The following is a 13,720-nucleotide window of genomic DNA, read 5'->3' as shown; positions in this document are numbered from 1 at the left end:
TCTGTTTTGCTGTTACTAAGCATTTGTATGTTGATACTGCAGTTATGTTTTTTATGATATGTATGGAGAATACTTCAGAGCCCCAAAGGAAGCCTCTAACGATAAGTAAGCTGCCTAATATATTCTCTCATGATTTGGCTATAAATTAACATCAATTTATTCTTGCACCAGCCAAAATAACTTGCAAAAATAAATGATGTTTATCTGCAGCTTCACAAATTAATGAGCACTTGTGGTATCGTCATCTTAATTATTTAATTTTAGCTCTTATATGTGCATACTTTTTCAAATTTCTCCAGTATTTGCATTGTATCATCAAGCCTAATTAAGAAACAGGAATAAAGTATACATGCTGCAAATAAAATCAAAGGTAAGTTTCATAAGTCTCAGTGGTGCTCAAATGAGCACAGTAAACAATAGTGATACAAAGCCCCTTCACTCCATCCTTACCCAATACTGTCAACTGTGCCCGGCTCTGCATGGTGCCAACATCACATATGTAAATATCCGTGTCTGATTTCTCCAGGCAGGTGATGGTCAGGGACAGCATGACTCCCTTTTGCCTGATCACATACTTCCTACCAGACCTCAGCTCCACCAGACCCTTCAGCCAAGTCACACGCTTTGCCGGTCGTCGCGTCTCACACTCCAAGGTAACTTTACCCTTTTCCTCTGCTCGCGTCTCTCTTATCTCCCTCACAAATGTGTGCTGGAGATCTAAGAGGAATAGTAAAGATTGGAAAATGAGTCGGGTTTGTAAATAACAGGACAAAAAGAAGAAGACCACACTGACTTTCTCAACACAACAGTCAAAAACAGTTCATTAGGAGTCAAGTAACTTATTTTCTGGAAATCCTGACTTACCTCTGACCTCCAGCTTAGCACGTGAGGCAACGCCTTCAGCCTCACAACAGTACTCTCCAGAATCCCTTATAGTGGTATTCTTGATCAACAATCGAGCCAGGTTCTTCTCCACACTCATCTCATACTTTGCACCCTGCCTGATCAAATGGCCATTTTTCAGCCAACGGATTGTAACATCTGGTTTGGTGATCTCACAGCTCAGTTCTGCGTCCTCGCCCGGCACCGCCTTGACGTTCAACAGTTCCCTGAAGATATGTACTGGCTTTTCTATAGAAAAGAAAGCAAACACAATCAGACTTGGGCTTACACGTATAAATGCATGCGCCAAATTGGATAAATAAATCCAAATTAAATAAAATAAGTCTTGTCTTATGATAGAAGCTGTCACCTTTGACGAAGAGCATGGTTCTACAGCTGAGGTCTTTTATTGTGAAGAGTATCTCTCCAGCATCAGTCAGAACAACATCTCTTATGGTCAACCTATACTTGCGACCATTGTTGATAACCTGGATGTGACTATTTGTGACCACTGCTTCATCATTGATGGTCCAGGATGGTTCATCACTGACATCATGAGAGAGTTGACATTCAAAGGTGCAGGTTTCACCTTCCTGGACAGATGTAGTCTTTAAACGCTGAATAATAGTGATGTGTAAGTCTGCAATAAAAAAAAAAAAATGTTACAGTTAATAGCTAGTAGATGTCCTCCCAAATTACCAAAATAAAAATCCCCCACACTCACCATGTACGATTACTTTCGCTTTGGTCTGACTGGTGCCCAGGTCACAGGTGTACTGTCCAGCATCATCCTTGCTCAGGGAGTGAATTATCAGCGCCATGGACTTCCCAAACTGGAGTATCTCGTGTTTATCGTCAGCAGTCAGGACCATACCATCCTTCCTCCAAATAGGAGTCACTGTCTCTTTGGATATTTCACACTGCAAGCAGACTTCTCCTTGCTCCTCTCCTGTTACATCCTCCAGAGACCTCAGGAACACTGCTGGTCGCTCTGAAGTTAAGATACCATTTCTAAGGATGCATGTCTCTCAGAAGTAAACAAATAGAAAAACAAGCATGAAAAATGCCCCGGAAAACACTTTATAACCCTCCCATCTGACCTTTGACTTTAAGAGTGGTTGTCTGAGAGAGAAGTCCTGCTTTAAAAGTGACCCTGCTCTGCTGTGGTCGCAGCTTCTTGATTACGAGGCTGTGCATAGTTCCCATGTGCTGGATCCTGTTGATGGCATTAGAATAGAGGCGAATGTTGTTGACCAGCCACTCAACGTTGGCGACGACATAGTTGAGCTCACATGAGAATGTGGCAATACCATCCTCCTCAATTTCTACTGGCTCAAGGTGTTTCAAAAACTTAAGGGTTTTCACTGTTGCAAAAGAAGGAAATATTAAAAAGCCAATCAGCTGATCCAGTGTGGCAAAAAACTACAGATATAAAACTTTATATTAAACTACGATGAACTCACCTTCTACTTTTACATGTGCTGTGCTCTGTGCGCCTCCTGCGACACAGCAGTACTGCCCTGCATCCATTCCTATCAAACCATGAATGGTCAGCTCAGCTCGTTTCCCTTCTCTCCTCATGCTGTATTTGTTCGAGGTCTTCAAAGCTGTACGACCTTTAAACCACCGCACAACTCTGGGAGAGGGAGCAAACCTACAGCTCAGAGTCACTGAGCTGCTCTCCTTTGCTTCTACATCGTCCAAATGTTGGGTAACCTGAAGAGGACGCTCTACATAGAAGACATGCAAGCCCCCTATGAGACACTTTTTTATAAATAACACATTCATTTACGTATCACACAAACCTCACCCCTTAAAGGACCACACTCAGAATATAGTACTTCAGAAAGGCAGTCTGTTGCTGTGCTTACACAGTCACTTACTGCCCAGACACAGCTTTGAGAGATGTTGTTATGAGACCCAAATTCAATCTGACTGCAGAGTGACTTTTAAAATGCAGCTTTACTATAGCATCACCCATCCAGCATACATTCAGATAGGGCTTGGCTAAATGTTTAGAAATAATGTAAATTTGAGAGCTTTCAAATGCTTTCCTGGTTAGTGTAGTCATATGTTAACCTACTACCAACAACAACACTTTATGTTAAGCTCCAATTTTTAGCATTTTTAAAGAGAGCACAAACATTTAAAATGTTTTCAATGGCACATTAAGCAAATTCACTCTATGTTTTTGGAGTACGATCATTATATCAATTATATATATAAGGATGCTTACAACTGGGAAAATGCAGGTAGATTTGGGAGGAAAAATGTGTAATGCCACGATAGAGTTTGCACTAATTTCAGGCCTGATATAGTGCTAAGGCCTGCAAGTCTGCAGATAGTTTATTTTATAGAACTGAGTGTTCCCTGGGAGGATTCTATGGAGGAAGCGTATTAAAAGAAAAAGCTTAGATATGCAGATTTAGGGACAGAAGCTGAACAGCAAGGAAGGAAATAGAGTTTGCTCTGTAGAAGTGGGATGTAGGGGCTTTATAGCATGGTCAGTAGTTTTGTTACCTTGAGAGCTTGAAGTGCAGGGATGGTGTTTGTAAAAGACTGTTAAGGAGATGTCAGATGAAGCAGTTCGATCCAGCCAGTAGATTTGAGGAATACAGACAAATTAGAGCCAAACAAAGGTTGTCAAAACCCCTCAACTCATCTGTTTGCTCTTTTCTTTACTCTTTCCTAATGAAAAGGAGAGGGAGGTAGAGCCTAAGCCCAGCCAGGTAAGGATGTAAGCTCGCCCCTGTCAGAATACCTTATCTTAGCTCTGCTTCCCTTGCCTTCTTGCTAAGTTCACTCTCTTCACTTCTCTGTCTTCCTATTTTCTCTTGTGTTTTCTTTGCAGATTTATGTGTAATGTTGGCGCCAGGAATAGTGAGATGGGTCTGGCTGCAGGCTGTTCATCTCTGACAGCCACTCTCACAGACTGTTCTTCTGAGACAGCATGAATCTCAGAAAGGAAGTATGCAGGTACAACATATTTCCAGTTTTGGACTTTTTTTAAAATTCAAATCAATTCATAAACAAAGACTGGCAGTTACATTCATGAAATAACCAAACAGAAAAACATCAGAGGTCTAATCTGGGATTAAATCATGTATAGACCTGTTTTAAAATAATTACGAAAATGACGGCTCACTTAAGTTTACCGAGCTTTAGCTAAAGCTAGTATAGCTACGGTAGCTATGTATTAAACATTACTACATAAGCCGATGAAGCTATGTTGACTTTAGCTATGTGAGCTTTAGCAAACGTAGTTAAAGCTAACATAACTACATAGATAATGTATCTACATAGCTTAGCATTAGGGGTTGGCTACGTAGCTCCATTAGCTATGTAGCTACATTAGCTACATAACAACGTAAGCTATGCAACTACATTATCTCTAGCTAAGTTTGCTTTAGCAACGCTAGCTCTAGCAAATGTAACTGAAGTTAATTTGGTTAGTTAGATATTGCAGATATGTAGTTTACGTAACTGCTGAGCTTAGCATAGGGAACATGGCTGCATTATCTATGTAGCTTATGTAGCTATTGAAACCACATAAGAACACACACACTTGCTGTGCTGGAATGTTTTCATGGAGAACAAGCTTTTTTCCTACAAGCAGACTTTTTACCTGGCTTTATTAAATGTTTAGTAATCAGGTTTTGCAGGTCAGGCTTTTAACTTTAGATATCTTAACTGTAACCTTAACCCTTACCTTAACCCTAACAGAAGTTAAATCTGATTTTATTTAAAAAGTTTAAGTGTGTGTTCCTGTTCTGAGCTTTACGTTGTTTCAGATGAACAGTGTGTGAGAGTGGCTGTCAGAGATTTACAGTGTATAATTGAAATAATTGCATTTTTTCGGGTTGTAGCTATAAGTCTGGCTAGGGTAGGTAGTTTCAGGTGACACTACCTGGATCTTGCAAGCCGGGGTCTGTTGAAGGTGTTGTTTTGGGCTGTGATGGCCGTGTGGTAGTCTGGGTAAGATACAGAATTTTTCCATGCTGGCATGGTGGCCACCGATGAGGGTGGCTTTGTAACACTGGGGATCCTTGTTCAGTCCTCTGGAGATGTCCTGGGTCTAACTGAACAGAGGCAGGTTCAGAGACAACCCTGGCAAGGTGCTGGCTTTTCACTGCCCATTGGTCTATACGGTTGACTTGTGGGGTCAGCATCAAGACCTTAGACAAGGATTTAGGGATCTCTTCATCAAGTACTTATCCTTTTCATAGGGCATGAGCATTTTACATTACTTGAAATCTTCTGTCAGGAAATGTATGCGCTGGCAACTCTTTCTACCCACCTCAAGCCATTCAGGAAAAAAATTGTACACTTTGATGTTTCTCCAGACCAGCTGGTGCACGTGGCTTCAGTTACATTTTGACAGATATTTTTGCTGCCAAAACAGTCAGTATAATACCAGCTAAAATTACACTCAGTGTGGCTTCAATTGACTTTGGTAAAATATCTCTTTTAAAAACAAGTGCAAGTGTTATTTCTGACAACTGTTTAAACTTTTATTTTAGTTTCAGTTTGACAAAAAACATAATTCTATCAATTTATTTCCCTAATTTTCTTCCAGAGTTTTTTAATTGTCAGACATGGTTTATGCTACTCACCCTTGACCGTAAGGTGAGCAGAGGAACGACTCTTGCCAGCAACAAATAGCATGGGGCCAGACATGGAGCTGTCTGTGGAGTTGAACAGGAGACTGTGCAAGGTGCCTTCTCTGTCAATGTTCACTGCTGCACTGGGCTCCAACACCTCACTGTTCAGGGTCCATCTTGGGGGCCTCCCTGATTTTAGGCTAGTCTCCACTTGGAACAGTGCTGGCTCTGGCTCCATCACCTCCACTGAGTTCATTCCTCGTACTATTTTTATAGCCTGTTCTGAATATACAGCAATAATACACACTACCAGTACTGAAACAACTTTGGACTCAAAAACATTTGAAAAACCACTTGTGATTATAAAAGTCTTGGTAACACATAGCAGTCCATATATGATATGACAGCAGGCATCTCACCCTCCACTAGAAGCTGACAAGAGGTTTTGTCATCTCCTGCATCACATGTGTAGGTGTCCTCATCTGACGAGCAGACGTCGTCGATGATGAGCTGCCTGTAGACATCCTGGCTGATCAGTTGGTACTTTTTACTGGGCACCAGCTCCATCCTGTTCTTATACCACCTAACCTGAGCATTGGGTCTTGACACCTGGCACTCCAGCAGACCTCGGTGACGATACATGGCTATCTTAACCCTCAGAGGGCGAAGTATTTGGATTGGAAGCTCTGATGGAGGAAAAACGCAATAACAAACCATAAGGGTTTTGGTAATGTGATGGATACTTCCCTTGAATAATTTGACTTTAAATAGGGCATAAACTTAATTGTAGCTCACCTTGTACTGTAAGAGTTGCATAGGATGAAACTCGCTCTGCAGTGAATCTGATCTCTCCTGCATGTTCAGGTCTGACTGACTTGATCATCAAGGTGTGCGATTTACCTGCATTCAGATCAAGGAAAAAAGTTTTATTTTCATTTTCACATTCACCTGCTACGGTTGTTCTCTTGGCTTTAGTTTCTGTTAAAATGGTGTGATTGGTTAACCTGGCACGCCAGATGGATGTGTTTCACACATCCATCTGGTAAACCACTCATAGACCCTTGGAAAAGGGCAGAGCCACTGAAAAAAAAACTCGGTGGGTGCCTGAATGAGCATTCTGTCTGTCACATCTTTACGGTCCAGTCAGATCAACAAAACACGTGACGTAGCCGCTACAGAGCTGCGCCCCTACCAAAGGAGTAAACTCTATAGCGAGCTGCACAACGCGAACCATAGGGACTGTAGACATGTCAGTACACGACTTTTGTCGCTTTTGAAAAGAAAACAACTTAATGCTATTCTTTGTTCTCTTGTTCTTTAACGAAGAAATGTCATCAAGTTCTGATAAAACTGGCGCTCTAGCAGCATCCATGCTAATGTAATTTGCAATAATTGCACTGGCCTCTTGTTGATGCTTGCTCCAACTCCGCCGTGTCTGAAAGTACTGCCCTTCGATGGTGATTAGTCCTGTCACTTTCTAACCGGGCCCAAACGGTTCAGATGAGAGCTTTGCAAGATGGATTCGCCAGTGAGAAACACGGAAACGGGCGTATCCATCTGCTTTGCAAGGTTAGTGGTTGGACTCTTACCCTGATGTCTTATTTTAATGTTGTCTCCAGGTCGAATTCGACAGTCATCTCTATACCAACGACCATCTACATCCACCTGGTTGACCTCACACAGGAAGCTCACAGGCTGACGCTCCATCGTGTCTACATCCTCCAGCTCCTTCACAATGTGGATGTCCCTGGCTGGCAAAACAAAGCCAAACAATGACTGTGAGAGGAGGCTGACAGTTGGTTTTCGTTCCTCTAAGTGTTAAGGCTTTGTCATAGCTCTTCAAATCCATGTAAGTCAATGGTCTCAAACTATGCAGGCCACTTTGGACTCCTGGTGAGAACTAATGCTCAGAACAGCATACTAACTGTAAAAATACTAATATCCAGATTTTTTCATTAAATGTTACAGTTCAATCTGAAAAAAAAAATTTAAATAAAGTGGAAAAGTATTTTCCCATTTTCACTATTCAATTCAAATAGTGAAAACGTCAGATATTCTAGATTTATTACACATGAAATATTTCAAGCCTGTATTAATCTTGATAGATATAGCTTATGGAATGTTTAATGCAGTAATGCCAGTATTCTTAAAAACATAATAATTCATGCTTTCAATAATTGAAAATGTGTTTCCTCTATTGGATCAAGGCAGTATGTTATGGAGGCAATGAGCCCATGGCACTGCTGAGGTGTTATGGAGGTCCATGTTGCTTTGATTGGGAAATCCAATCACACTTGGGAGTTTGGTGCCTTATTCAGTGGCACCTTGACAGTACTGTAGACATGCAACTCCTCCACAGTCACAACCAATTTCCATACTTCATCCACAGCAAGACCTGAACCAGGACGTGAATCCCCAGGTTAAAAACCCAAGTCTTTATTGACTGAGTTACTGCTGATTTTTTGCTAGAAGAGGTGGAAAAAGTACATGACTATTGTACTCAAGTAAAAGTACAGTTTACCCAGTAATTCTTCTCAATTAAAAGTAAAATATTTGATTTAAGGACTAATTTAAGTACTGAGTAGCCACAGAGAAGTTGTACAGTAAAATATGATTTTTTCCTTGGCAAGAACAAAACAGAGTCAACCTCGTAGCAAGGCCATACATACCCATGGATTGAATGCACTACATAACCTAGGAGAACCTGAAGTCAAAGGAATGAACTCTAACTCAGTGGATAACTTCACTCTCGATTCATGTGTGTCTCACATCAAAAACAACAACAATCTACCAGAATTCAAAGACCTGAAGTATGGATCACTGTACAAATCTAAACAGCAGTTTACTGCTTATATTTTCTTTAAAAAATGAAAAATGTAGAACTTTACCACCAGTGCTTATCTGTTTTCCCCTTAATTAGTGTGTTTTGAGCCAGAGCTGATAATCCTGGATTTTGTTGAGTTGAGTTCACCTAGTCCTGTTAAATCATTGTACAACAGGCAACTTCCAAACAAAACACAAATAAAACGCATCTAAAAACTCTGCCCAAGAACCCCCATGATGAGGATCTCTGCCCAAACTTCCTCCCAGATTTGAAATAGCAGTGGGCAAAGCTTTAACCAATGGACTCTTAACAGAGTTTAACTAGCACTGTTGGATCAACACTATCCAATAACTCTAACCCTGAAGACCATATTACTCACTCAGAATTAGGTTAAATCAACATGAGCTGATATCCGCACTCAAGTTTTTGCTGTGTCCAGCAGCTGTTTTGGGATGTAATGTTGAATCCTTCTTTCTGTATGTGCTACTGTGTAGTCAACAGAGGTGGAGAAAGTAAAAGAGCTTTGTGCTGTAGAGTAAAGCTACAGTTACTCTGGTTAAAACTTAAGTAGAAGTAGTCAAAAGTAATGATTTCAAACTGTACTCAAAAAAGTACAACTACCTAAAAAAACTACTCAGTTACAGTAATTTGATTAAATGTAATTGATTATTTTCCACCCCATTTGGCTAGCTAGGTACAAACTAGCATAGGTCATTAGCATGCAAACATTTATTGATTTGCAAAAACCTGCGGAATCCAGATATCACAACTTATCCCCATAAACCATGTGTACTTGGACAAAAATTTTAATTTTTCAAATTCAAAAAGTTACATTTTTCCCCAACGTAGCTTAGCCTATTAGCATGCTAACATTTTTGGTTTGTACAAAATAAAACACAGAGAATCAAAATAAGACTATTTTACCATGCAGAAATTTGGACTAAATGTCACAGCTATCTTTGAGACTTGTTGAAGTATGATTAAAAAAATGCAAGGGGAAATAAATTGATTCATCAACTGGTGACCATGAATGTTTAAAATTAGTCTTAAGAGTTTTTCGACCAACAACCAACAAACACAAGTTCATGGAAAAGCCATGAGAGTATTGGTAATTTTTACTACCTTACCTCTGACTGTGAGTCTGCTTGAAGTCTGAATGCCATTGGCCTGAAACATGAAGAGGCCTGCATCTCCCAGAGTCACCCTCTTCAGTATGAGTGAGTGTTTCTTCCCATGAGTGCTGATGCGGCAGTTAGGCTTGGACTTAAGCTGCATTCCATCTCTGGTCCACACACCTTCGATGTAGGCCAGGTTGAGAGTCACCTCAAAGGGGCAGCTCTCACATTCAGACACCTCCACATCCTCCAAACCTTTTACTACCTGCAGACGGTTCTCTGGGACCCAGAGAGACACCCAGTTTAGAAAATGAAGAGCATTTTCCTGTTTCATAAACTACTGTAAACATTTAATTAGAGGGAAACTTACTTGCAGCAGCAACTATTCCTCCAGGTATACCATCTCCCATGGCTCCAGCTCTTCTCTGACAGTGATTTAAGGTTGTTTTACCACAGTTAATACAGAAAGGCTTTAACTAGCCTATAATATAGAAAATATATTTAACAGGCAAGGGTCTGGCATAGAAGACATTTGTTTGATGTTATAAAAGACACTGTCTTTGCATAAAGCCATCATCTTCCACAAAATCATCCACACTTCATTAACACCCACAGCTTTTCAGGTTCTTTCAGGCAGGCTACACTCAGTAGATATTGTTCTGTAAATAACATGTTGTAGTATATCCTCTGCATTTGTTTTGCATAAAATTACACTTTGCATCCAAAACAGATTCCTCTCAGGCTATCATAGATATAAACCATCTCTTTAAAAATGGCAGCAAACACATATACATGGCATCACCCTTGTACGGCTGATGCCTGTGATGGCATGCCAGTCCTCCACAGTAATGCAGAGCAGGGTAATCTCTGTCACCTCACTTGGCTGAGCTCAGCAGCACTGATATAGACTCAGCTGGGATGCCAGCTCTATGAATTGAGGGGAAGCTTTAAAAAACAAAAGGGGGGCAAAGAAGAGCTGCCAATTAGTAAGCTGATTGATAGGACATTTGAGATGTTAGAATGCTTTTTTAGAGACTGGCTCCTCCCACTATTATTAGCAGCATTAGGTCATCTACATACTCTGTAAGGAGGGTCTTGTATCTTATCAGCAGCTGATGAAATTTCATAATGCGTCACACAACAGCAATGAATTTGCCAAACACTAACTAGATTACACAGCCTCTACAAAATAACATGTCAAATACATCATAAAAAGATATGTATTTTTGAATGAACTCGGGCAAAGTGAGCAGTAAGAGAAAAATACCCAGGAAATCCATTGATATTTTGACCTTTGTGATATCCAAGCATACATGCATCAATAATAAAATGCAAAGACACAACCAGACACAACCAGAGAAACCATGATCACACGAAGAAATACTCCTACCTTAACCAGGTATTCTCTAGAAAAAAATAAGTTCTTGCATGCCCTTTTGTTTCACCAGTGGCAAAAACAAAACACCTTGACCTGAAAAAAGAGCTGCTGAAGAATCCACAATCCACACATGGCATCAGATATGTCCCAGTCTGTTGTCTTTTCTTACAAAGCCTTTTAGATAAACAAATATTTAGGCAACGGAGAGCATTCCCAAGTATCGCCCAGTCCCCCCAGAGCAGACAGCCTATGGCGCTTTCCTTTTTTTTCCTCTATTGATGCCAGTGTTGAACAGCTGACATATCTCTCCCCACATACTAACATCCAAAATAGCCTTCTGTCAGTGTGAGCACAGAGATAGCTATGGCTTTAATGGTGAAAGGACACTCATGCACGGCATCAATGGAGCAATCACAAACAATCATAATGTATACAATGGACTTAAGTGTGTTTGATGGTTTTCTGTTGTGCTTGAATGAAGGGTAGGGAAGCTTAGGTGCAAAACTCTTGACAGCACAGAAGTTAGCAATATGAAGAATGAGAATGTGGGTCAGTTTATCATTTATACATTAATATGATGCCGGCCTATCCCCAGAACTGGCTGGGTCCTGAAAAACCCAACGAATGGGTCCCCCCCAGTTGTGATTACATTAATGATGTCAATGTATGTGTGTTTGATTAGTAGCATTGGTGCTAGCATTCCTCCTGGCTAACAGTATCCTCAATTTGAAGCTTAAAAGTGTGTGAAGCTGTTATTAGTTTCTTTTGTTGAAATTATTTAATCATGTTACCCCTTTTCAAAAACTTTTACACCTATTTGAGCAACTGTTTGCCATTTTTTTGCAACTTTGAACCCATTTGCCACTTTATGCCACATTTAAACCATTTTTGCCATCTATCACCAATTTTAACCAAGTATTCCTACTTTTAACCAGTTTATACCACATTTTTACAACCCATTTCTACCACTTTTTGCCTCTCTTAACCCAACTTTTTGCCTCCTTTTAACCCATTTAGTCACTGTTCGACCATTTTAGCATCTATCTTGCCACTTAGAACAAAGTTTTGTCACTTTTTGCAATTTTTACCCCACAATTGCCTCTTTGTTGCCACTCTTAACCCATTGTCGTTACTTTGTTTCCAGTTTTTATTGCCACTTTTCCTGCAGTTCTTTGCATTTTTTTTATTTCCTCACATCAGTTTGTGATGTTGTCTTCTACTTTCTTTTCTGGCATCCTGACCCATGACACTGCTTTCCAAATGAGTTAATTAAACGTGCCCATCCACATTCTTAACATTTCCTAAAACAAGGTAATCCTTGTTTACATCTTGAACAAGTCTCTGTTGCTCTACAGCATAAATAAATCCAAATTATTTCTGCTCCTTTGATAAGAATGTTTATTATTCAGGTTAGAAATAAAATAGGGTTCCTAGATTAATTTACAATGGATTATGAATTTGCGGACCTCCATTAGCCCGCCTTATGGGCTGCCTTGATTTGTTTTGAACACAATTAAATTTACTGCAAGGCTGCTCACAAAGCCATCTAAGATCTTCTCTACCAAAACAACAGGTCCAAGACAGAAGTGGAGGGTTTTCTGAATTATATGGCTGATGTATTCAATCACATGCTCTGTACCATGTCTGCTGGGTCCTAAACCTTAGGTGAAAGACATCAAAGTCTGTAAATCTCCACAGGGAGTTTCCTCCGCTGCTTCACTTAAAAGGTCACTAAAGATTAATCATCATATCCCATTCCTTTGATATCCCAGTAAGTCTACTGCCCATAATGCCTGAGCACGCCATACATGGGGCCCATAGGATGTGAAAGAACAGAAAATTAGGGGAATAATGCAAACCAGCGCATAATGGAGATAATTACCCAACATTTGAAACAAATGCTTGAACATCCTCCTCAAGATTCTCCTGCATCTTCATCTAATTCTTCTGAGATGCTTCCCTAAGATGTTTTGAAACTGAATTGTACAAGTTGTACACTGCCTTCAACTAGAAAGTGAGACAAAACAAAGCCTGCACTAGCCAGCATTGTGTTCCCCTGAGTTTGACAGACAGCTCCATGTGCCACTGAGTCCAGTGAAACTCGACAGGATAATCTCTGCACAGCTCTGTTGAGATACAAAAAACAAGTTGTCGTCACTGAGGAGAATGACACCCCATTTATTACAAAGCTTTAACGGCTTTCTTGAGAATCTGAGAAGAAAATGCAGAGAAGTCTACTTATGTGCACATGATGACTTTTTCACATGAACATGTCAGTTGAAATTGTTAAAAAAGGAAAACGCCCTAATTTTTGTCAAGCCACAGTAAAGATTGTGAGTACTTTAACTTGAGATCTTAAAATGTAGGACTTCACGTGTGCAGCATCCTTTCAGTGGTGCACAAAGGCTAAAATTAGCTTGATGTTAAAGTAACTGAGGCAATGTGAGGATGTGTTGAGTGAATTTAGAACTCGACAAAACAGCTGAACACTCCACTTAAGCCTCTGGATCCTCATTTGGAAATGCTCCCCCTCCTACGTGTCAGATTTCCTCTGGTTCAGATGCTCTACACCTGAAAGAAGTCATTACAGAGGAATAAAGGAAAGTTCAGCTGTGTTTTAACATAAAGAAGGTTTAACACTATCATGAGCACAGACTTAAACACCATTTTATCAGTATTTTGTGGGGAAAAAATCTCTAAGTGATCATGTGATATAGCCAGGCAGCTATAAACATACATCAAAACATTAGATGGCCTTGACTCAAGTATATTCAACAGTCTTAGCATCTTTAAATACAGATTGACCTTGGGTCTGAATACTATTTCCATAGGAGTTTGTGCAGCACAGTTGTGTTACTGGTATTTTTTCAGATCCTACGAATGCAAAGCATGCAGTTGTATTCCATACATCTACCTTGAC

At 40.2% G+C, this 13,720-nt stretch overlaps 1 protein-coding gene across 1 annotated transcript in view; it reads right to left on the bottom strand.

Annotated features, from left to right (window-relative positions):
- obscna (obscurin, cytoskeletal calmodulin and titin-interacting RhoGEF a) overlaps positions 1-9,559 on the bottom strand; it is a 52,387-nt gene extending 42,828 nt beyond the window's left edge. The window contains exons 1-11 of the mRNA XM_041791411.1: positions 9,435-9,559; positions 7,073-7,234; positions 6,279-6,383; positions 5,903-6,169; positions 5,496-5,765; positions 2,346-2,612; positions 1,983-2,246; positions 1,607-1,873; positions 1,253-1,522; positions 865-1,131; positions 451-717 (exon numbers count right to left, since the gene is read on the bottom strand). Coding sequence (XP_041647345.1) covers positions 451-717; positions 865-1,131; positions 1,253-1,522; positions 1,607-1,873; positions 1,983-2,246; positions 2,346-2,612; positions 5,496-5,765; positions 5,903-6,169; positions 6,279-6,383; positions 7,073-7,234; positions 9,435-9,483 — 2,455 coding nt within the window. The 5' untranslated portion in view covers positions 9,484-9,559. The remainder of the gene's footprint in view (positions 1-450; positions 718-864; positions 1,132-1,252; positions 1,523-1,606; positions 1,874-1,982; positions 2,247-2,345; positions 2,613-5,495; positions 5,766-5,902; positions 6,170-6,278; positions 6,384-7,072; positions 7,235-9,434) is intronic.
- Between the last annotated feature and the right edge of the window lie 4,161 nt (positions 9,560-13,720).

This window comes from Cheilinus undulatus, linkage group 7 (genome assembly GCF_018320785.1).
Source record: "Cheilinus undulatus linkage group 7, ASM1832078v1, whole genome shotgun sequence".
Taxonomy (NCBI): domain Eukaryota; kingdom Metazoa; phylum Chordata; class Actinopteri; order Labriformes; family Labridae; genus Cheilinus; species Cheilinus undulatus.
The sequence above is the reverse complement of the archived record's forward strand: the minus strand, read 5'-3'. Positions and strand labels throughout refer to the sequence as shown.